This window comes from Rhodamnia argentea, chromosome 2, assembly GCF_020921035.1.
Source record: "Rhodamnia argentea isolate NSW1041297 chromosome 2, ASM2092103v1, whole genome shotgun sequence".
Classification (NCBI taxonomy): domain Eukaryota; kingdom Viridiplantae; phylum Streptophyta; class Magnoliopsida; order Myrtales; family Myrtaceae; genus Rhodamnia; species Rhodamnia argentea.
In genome coordinates, this window is record NC_063151.1 from 25785688 (window position 1) to 25794696 (window position 9009).

Below are 9009 nucleotides of genomic sequence, written 5' to 3' on the forward strand. Positions count from 1 at the left end.
GCATCTCATTACTTCTGTATGTATTTTGTTGTTTGTTTGAACTATCAATTAGCAAGTAGATGTGAGAATTCACAATCTATGTTCTCTCATATGTAATCCACATTCAATTAGATGCTAAATTCGAGACCAGGATTTTTTTTTTCCCTTTTTTTTTGTTACAAAGTGAAATATGAAGGTGCAGGAAGAACAAGGGTTGATGCATTTCCTTATTGGTTTGTGTAATAACGACCTCTTTAGCACCGCATAAATTTTTTGTGATAGGCACATTTGCATTTTTTATGTGATTTTCCGGCCTTTTTATTTACATGTTATTATGGTCATGCACCCGAAATTGCAACGGGAACACAGCAACCCGAAATCACTGAGAAGATGCTGGTACCCTTTGGCACCTGAAACTGCATCGAGAAGACAGCAGCTTCCACGCCTTGTTCTTGCTTTGAGCTACTGCCTTTTTCGTTTGGCATCCTATCTTAATTCAAGCTGGAGACAAAGCAAAAGTGCAAAGTGAATTCATGAGGAACATGAAACCAAGACTTGCAACTTTTTTTGGTTGAATGGATGGCATGGATTCAAAGTTAGTGGATGAAGCAAAGCCTTTGTTTTTTACTTTTCATTTTATGCTTTATTCTTCTTTTGGTGGTCGATTGGTTAGTTACTGCCATTTGTACAGACCACCTACGCACATTTTAGTATAAAAAAGCTCATAATGAAATGGAAATGAAAGGGAAAGAAGGGTGGAATCTGGAATGGTTGCATCAAAGTTAATAGATTGTGTGCAATAGTTTAGCATTACGACAGCGTTATTTGCCTTGCCACACGAAGCCATTGCTTGCAATAGTTTAGCAATGGTTTTCACTTTCTATTCCACTGATCCATGTTCTTTGGTGGAAAAGACAAACATCCGAACATATGAAACCATAACAAACATATAGGATGCACAACTCAACACATAAGAGATAGTGAAAACACCCCAATTACAAGATTACACAGCCATATTCGCAAACAAATACTACATAGCCAAATCCACCCGAAATAACATAAAGACCAGTACTTTCCAGTAGACAACTCAATGTCCTCATTTAATAGCGATACCAACATCCATTAAGCTTATTCTAGTCCAGAACTTCATAGTCCACCACATCCAGATTCTTGAGTGCGTGAAGGTTGTAAGATATCAATTGAAGCCTGGTTTGGTGAAACCGAAACATTCCTTACTAATCATACCTCGAAAGTTATCATTTACCTCCCTTGCATTCTATAACTCATATATAGTCAATTGAAGCGAACATTGGGTATGTTCCAATTCTTGTATAGTCAATCGATACGAACATTGGCTATGTTCCAGCTCCCTTCGGGTTTATTCCAGCTCAAATTGGGTTTGTTCCAACTCCATTTCTAGATCTCTATATCCACTGGGACAAGCATTGTCCTGATTAGACATAACAAGAAACCATATAATTTTTACATCCCTAAACCATTGAAAAATTAAAGTATCTTATTACAAGAGTAAGCAACTAACATACCTACTTCACATGTTCATTATTGGGACGAAATCATGTAGGCAAATGAATTGTCGTTGGTAACTCCTTCATATTGAAAAATTTCAAGTATACCTGTTTTGCGGCTTCCCAATTTGTTATATCCTTCATAATTAGCATTACTAAAACCACTTACTTAGACTTCAGTTTGAGGCTAAGTATTGTATATGCTGATATTATGGCCATTGAAAACAACATAGGATTCCTTCTGCATTTTAACAAACCTAAAATAGCATAGATAAGTGACATACGACACCAAGGGGCATTAGCATTCAATTTACAAAGCATTCACTTTAGCACGTATATACACCATAAATACTAATGTGACATACTTATTACAGCTACTTCTATACTTCTTTTTTGCCTTTGAAGGGATTAACCAAATAGAGGAATATACACCAGAAAGTTGCTGCATTCAATGTACCTCTCAAAAAACCATGCATCTAAGTTGTTACATTCAATCTGTAGACTTAGCTGTCAACACTTGATAGTTTTCTACACTAAACTGACCCGAATTACACTCCTTGACCACTCGAAATTATCTGGCAACTGAAAAGCCAATTGACATCATCCAAAAGCCCTACTAGACATACGTGAAATCATTGCTATCATCCAATTATCCACAAAGCCACAACGGAGGCCAACTTGTACATATTACTTCCCTCATCAAAGCCTCCCTATTTGTCTAGGGTTCCAAGCCACTTAAGACTCAACAAAGTAGATGCCAGTGTAGTCCTTATGCCATCAAAATAAGTTGAGCTCAAACCACCACTAACTTCCTCAGCATCTCAGTCGAAATCCCCAAGCATAGCAAGGTTAGGCTCTGCATTCCAAACCAGAAGAAGAGAGATTGTAAACAATAACCCTAATGAAAAATTTACAATAATCCCAGAACCGACACATCTTGGTGGTGGCATACATTGAAAAAATTAGTAGATCGATTAGAGAGAAAAACTTGCCTTGTCTTCTGTAGCGCGTCTAACTTGAAGCTTGCCGAGTTGCTCCTTCTGTGTCTTTCTCTCTCTCGAGTTTGAGATCTGCAAAGCTACAATCCAACCAAATTCAGAGGGAGAGGAAGTACCCATAAATTGAAAGCGGTAGAGAATCGAGGAGAGAGAGGCCGACGGTCACAATGAGGCGACCCAGAGCACGAAGGTGAGAGCAGAGAGAATTTCGGAGAGGAATCGAGGAGTCGGAGAGGAATTGAGGAGAGACCAGAGGAAATCCTGGCAGAAGAGGAAATAGATATGAGGAGGCCGACAAAGGACATCGTCGCAACTCCGGCAATAATTGAGGAGAGAGAGGCCGACGGTCGCCATTTCAGGCGACCCTAAAGAGCGAATGTGAGAGCATCAAGAATTTTGGAGAGGTATCAAGGAGAGAGGAGACGGATATGAGGAGAGAGAGAGAGAGAATCCAGGTTTCAAAATGTGTTGCCCATTTTTTGCCTCCCCCTTCAAATGACGTAGCGGATTCTTGAGCGTCGGATGAGAATGGACGGTGGGATTTAATTTCTTGTTACCACTAACATTGACCTTCAATGTTAGAGAATTCGCTTCCCAACAAAATGGGATAGTAGAAAGGAAAAACCATTCTTTACAAGAAATGGCAAGAACTCTTCTGATTGAGAGCAAAGTTACTTCTCATTTCTAGGTAGAAGCATTCTCCACAGCTTGCTATATATTAAATCATATTTCTTTAAGATCGATTATTAAGAAAACCCCCTATGAGCTTTTCAAAGAAAGAAAACCTGATATTGCATATTTTCGTGTATTTGGGTGTAAATGTTTTATCCTAAAGAATGCTAACAATCGTATTGGCAAGTTCAATGAAAAGTCAGATGAAGGTATATTATTAGGTTATTCAACAACGAGCAAAGCCTATAGGGTCTACAACAAAAATTCTCGCGTGGTTGAAGAATCTATGAATGTCAAATTCGATAAGAATCTTCAAAATTAGTTTGATCAATCGAAACTTGCTCAAGTTCCAACAATACTTCAAAGTTCAAAATCACTAAGAGAATCTGAAGAAGATAGAGTCTCGGAAGAAAAAGTTACTTCTGAAGACATTCAGAATCAAGGAACAAATCATCGAACTTTAGAAACACAAATGGAGATAAGCATGAATCTAAAGATCCGAGTATTACTCAAGAAGAAAGGTTTAACAAAAATTGAAAACACAAAGGAATTCAAGAAGCACTTGCTGATGAAAACTGGATAAATGCAATGCAAGAAGAACTTCATCAATTCAAGATTAACGATGTCTAGGAACTAGTATCAAGACCTAAGAATCATTCAGTGATAGGCACAAAATGGGTATTCAGAAACAAGCTAGATGATAAAGGAAAGGTCATTGGAAACAAAGCAAGATTAGTGGCTAAAGGCTATTCTCAAGAAGAAGGAATAGACTATGATAAAACATATGTGCCAGTTGCTAGGTTAGAAGCCATTAGATTATTACTTGCTTATGCCTGCTACAACAATTTTAAACTTTTTCAGATGGAGATGAAAAGTGCATTCCTAAATGGATATATCAAAGAAGAGGTTTACGTTGAACAACCACCTGGTTTCGAAGAGCCTAGAAGAAAAGATTTTGTTTACACCTTGAACAAAGCTTTATACGAATTAAAGAAAGCACCACGTGCTGGGTATTAAAGGTTAACTTTCTCCCTGAACAAAATTTCATCAAAGGTAATGTTGACAATACTCTATTTATTCGGAAGCGGGGTAAGGATATTTTACTTGTTCATATTTATGTTGATGATATTATTTTTAGTTCTTCTAACAAAATTTTACACAAAAAGTTTTCAAAAGTAATGCAGGATGAGTTCGAAATGAGTATGATGGGGGAATTAAAATTCTTCCTTGGACTTCGATACACAAGATAAAGAAAGGAATTTTTATCCATTAGGAGAAATACGCATTGGAAATTGTCAAGAAGTTTGGACTTGAAAATTGTAAAAAGATGGAGACTCTTATGTCAAATTCTTCCAAACTTGATGAAGATCAACAGGGAAAAGAAGTTGACTCAAAACTTTATCACAGCATGATTGGTTCACTTCTCTATGTCACGACTTCAAGACCTAATATATTATACAATGTTTGCTTATGTGCGAGATTTCAATCTAGTCCAAGAGAATCACATCTTTCAGCTATCAAAAGAGTCATCAAGTACATTGGGACATATCCCAAATATGGCCTTTGGTATTCCAAGGATTCATATTTTATTCTAAAAAGTTATTCAGATGCAGATCTCGCCGGATGTAAGATTAACAGAAAAAGTACTTCTGGAACCTATCAACTTATGGGTAATATGCTTATCTCATGGTATTCCAAAAAGCAAAGCACAGTTGCTCTCAGTACAGCAGAAGCAGAATATGTATCTCTAGGAAGTTGTTGTGTTCAGATTCTATGGTTAAAACAACAACCGAGAGATTATGGAGTTCAAGATTCTGATGTAGAGATCAGATGTGACAATGTAAGCGCTATCAACATTACCAAGAATCCCATTCTACATTCAAGATGAAACGCATCGAGATTAAACACCATTTTATTCGAGATCATGTTTAGAATGGAGATGTCTATATTCAGTATGCTGATACCAAGAATCAACTCGCAGATATTTTTACAAAACCTCTTGATAAGGAAACTTTTAATTTTATTTGAAATGAATTAGCAATTACTAATCCTTTGTCCTGAGATGTTTTAAGAACAGATTTAGAAGCAACATTCAAAAGTATAACTACTTACAGGTGAGTTCAGAAGCAAATCTGCAGAACCTAAGTTTAGAAGCACAATTCCTAGAACTTCCATTCAAAAAATGAGGTCAGTTATTTTATCGTTCATGATTTCTTTTTCATGTTGAAGATTTACAGTGAGTTTCTTTTTCAATCTAATCGTATATTACTGATTGATATGATTTAAGTGTGAATATTCTCGATATATTTCAAATTGATTTTATTTCCAAAGATAACCATTTTATAGTTTCCTTTTCAAATTTTTTGAAGTACACGAACCGTCACCGCTTTTCAGAAAAACCTCTATTTATGTCTAAATCTTACTCTTCTCTTTACGAACCCTAAGTTGCACTTAACACTTCACATAACACAATCGACATTTTTCTCTTGTTCTCTCTCTCTCAAAATTCTTCCTATTTTCTCCAAGTTCCAATCTTTTTCACCCATGGCTCCAAAACCATCCTCCTCTATAAAGAAGGGTACAGAAGCAAGTGTTGGACGAAGATGGTAGTCGTCCAGGTTAACGAAGGGAAATAGAGTGTGAGATACAGACCCTATTGATGTGTCGGGGTCAGAACGCAAAGATGACAGAAAAGCTTTTCTGTTAAAGTTAGTTTTGTCTCAAACTGAGTTTGATGAGCAGGTCGCATTGGCTCTTACTTTTAAACCTTTGTATGATTCCATTAAGGAAAGTGGATTTAGTGAAAATGTGAAGTTGTTGTTGGATATACACAAGTTTGCTAGCGAGGAAGATTTTCTTGCTATTTTAGAACTACCTTTGCAAACTATAACACCGATTGCTACTACGGTTCATGATGTTGTTTCACGAAAAGGAAAAGAAAAATATGTATCGATTGGTGTTTGGAAACCTAAGAAGTCACCGTCTAAAGGCGTTGTTATTAGGGAAGAAAGTGAAGATATGATAAAGGGAAGACATGATGATAATGATGAAGTAATGGTGAAAAATTTTAAGAAAATTAGAGGAGTAATAAGAGATAAGAGTTGTCAAGACTCTCTACCTTTCAGTCAAAAACACAGTGAGAGTTACGAGGCCTTGAAGGAAAGAGGTGTTATACCCCATCGTGTGTTTGATTGAAGTACTTTGACAAAGTGGGTATTCCCATTAGGAAACACTTCAAACAAATGAAGCTTGAGGACTTTGCAACTGCTAGAAGGTCGATCTTTCCAGATTTAGTGACTTATTTCTATTCAACTATGTGTTTCAAAGATTTCAATTCTTTGTTTTACAATATTGGAGATGTTCGGTATCAATTGCATGTCAGAAAGCTTGCTAAATTGATGGATGTTGAAGAGATGGATTTTGTACCCCTAGAGATACAACTTGAGGCTGCCTATAGTTTTATCATTGGTAGAGAGAACTACTCTAGAGAATCCAAGGCACATATTGTTTACAATAACTTCCTACTGAAGCACATTGTAATGCACAAGGTTGTTATTGAATGTCTGAGACCCAAGGCTGCATCGAAAACTGATATTTGAAAGCTTGAGGCCAAGCTGATGTGGGGTCTGCTGACAGGGAGTAAATTTTCTGTGGCTCATATTATTCTTCTCCACATGTGCAGAAATGTTCTGAAAACCAAAGGACAACTGCCCTATGCAGGTTTAATCTATCGAATCATGAGCTTCCATAATGTCAAAATCTTGTTGAACTTATTCAAAATGAGACTCAAGACATGGTTGCTGGAGAGTCCATGATATAGAAAATGGGATTTAAACCTAGTGCCTGGTGGTTGAACAAGAACAAAGAAGTTATCCTGGTGGAATTTGAAGAAAAGATTGCAGAGAGATCAGCCAAAAGAAAAAAAGACTATTGCGAGCAAAGGCAGAGTATTTGAATCCTTCAAAGAAGCGGATGTTGATGAAGATGAGTTTGAATTAGAGGATTCAAAGGATAAAAGCACTCCATCAATTTCATCTGTAGATGTACATGATGCTCAAATAGATGATGATGCTGACAAGGATGCAGCAGATGTCGTTGGAGATACTACTGGAGCACATGAGCATGAGGATCCTAAAGACAAAGAAGAGGACCTCCATAAAACTCATGAACAGAGCAAGGATGCTGATGAAGAAGAGAATTCTGCTAAAAAGGCAGAAAAAATAAGAAGATTGCCCAAGAAGAGTACATACAGATGTGGGCAGAGGATGTTACAAATGGAGACAAATCTGCAAAAAGAAAGGAAGATGAGTTCTTTCGAGAACAACATGAGGAGTTATGGGATACTCAAAGGAACGAGATTGAACATGCCATAAATACTAATGAGCCTATCCACAGTCTCAAGTTTTCTAAGGATGAGATACAGGTTGATAAGCCTGACATGTTTCTCATTGTGGGCATGGAAGTTGCCGGAGTGATTCCAGTTCACACAGCAGAGATTCAAGCAGAGGAGAATTGAATCTAAAGCCTCAACCTATAGTCAGAGGCAGGATGAATCTATTTCTCTAAAGGAGCACACTACTGTTTAGAGTTTGCAACCAACTGAAGATAATGCAACTGCTCAGGGAGAGCAAAACTTGCTGAAGGAATCAACTGATGTTGTCAGAGAAGAGGTCCTGAAAGAGAAAGAACCAGTTGTAGTAGAGCTCGAAAAAGTATCTACAGATGAAGACCCTGCTTAGGTTCAAGGGAAGATTGATCTACAGAAGATTATGGAATTCTCAAACAAAGGCAAGACACCAGCTATTGAGAAAGAGACTAGCACAACTCCAGCCAGGAAGCTTACTCCAGTAGAAACCTTGAATGCTTTCATTGGTGAACTATTAGACACAAAGTCCTCTTAGTATGTAGTCCAGAAGGATCTAGAGAAGCTGCAGACGATGGTAATTTAGAGAATGGATGCTTTGGAAAGTTTAGTTGCTAAGAGGATAGACAGATTCCAGAATATACATGATCAATATTGCTGACTCGTCTATTCAGAGATGGCAAGCCTGAAGACTTACACATTGATTCATGATGATAAGATCACTCAGGAGTTCCCTCATCTATAGGCCCTACGAGATTATGTTCTTACAACTACCAAGGATCACGAGAATCAGCCTGAAGAAGGTGCCCAGGAGGGTGACAAAGAGCACATGGATATTCCCTCTTCATCAAAATCACCTCCACCTCCACCTGTTTCAAATTGAATTTCAAAAGCCTATGCTTAAGTTGTTTTTGTATTGATTTGAACGTCGTTGGTTTGTTATTGATATCACTATCACGTCCTTATTATGGGCTGATAGTTCTGCTTAATTAAAGTATGGTTTGTATGCTATAATTTTGCTTAATTTATTTATCCCTCTTACTGATGACAAAAAGGGGGAGAATTCGCTAGATCTATTTTATTGAAGGACCATACGCAATGGAGAAGCATATGTACGCAATGGTGAAGTGTCTTGAAAATGATGAAGTATCCTACATCAATTCAATTGAGGAATTTATGAGCAAATTTACTCGGTGATATCATTTACTATCCTCATTTTGTTGAGATGCTCTTCTTTACAAAAAGATTCACTCATATTAAAATTTATTACTTTTGTGAATTCTTTTCTGTGCTTATATCTTACTCACAAATCTTATCAAAATCTATTTCTTATCAAGGAAGTTTTGTCATCATAAAAAAGGGGGAATTGTTGGGAAAACTTTCATTCTGAATATTTTGATTTTGACAAAACTAGTACTTCCTATATAGAATCTGTTTGATATTTATGAATGTTTTATTGCAAGGTTTTCCA

At 37.0% G+C, this 9009-nt stretch overlaps 1 protein-coding gene across 1 annotated transcript; it reads left to right on the forward strand.

Annotated features, from left to right (window-relative positions):
• Positions 1-6417: 6417 nt before the first annotated feature.
• Positions 6418-8421, forward strand: LOC125313692 (FK506-binding protein 3-like). The gene is made up of 5 exons (XM_048273518.1): positions 6418-6723; positions 7066-7386; positions 7428-7646; positions 7762-7887; positions 8284-8421. Exons 1-5 carry the CDS (start codon positions 6418-6420, stop codon positions 8419-8421), a joined length of 1110 nt encoding a protein of 369 aa, XP_048129475.1.
• Positions 8422-9009: the final 588 nt, after the last annotated feature.

Coding starts and splice junctions, on each gene's coding strand:
- LOC125313692 (XM_048273518.1), top strand. CDS start 6,418: ATGAAGCTTGAGGACTTTGCAACTGCTAGAAGGTCGATCTTTCCAGAT. Junction 7,387..7,427: donor AAGAGAATTCTGCTAAAAAG/GCAGAAAAAATA, acceptor GAGTACATACAG/ATGTGGGCAGAGGATGTTAC. Junction 7,647..7,761: donor TGGGCATGGAAGTTGCCGGA/GTGATTCCAGTT, acceptor ACTACTGTTTAG/AGTTTGCAACCAACTGAAGA.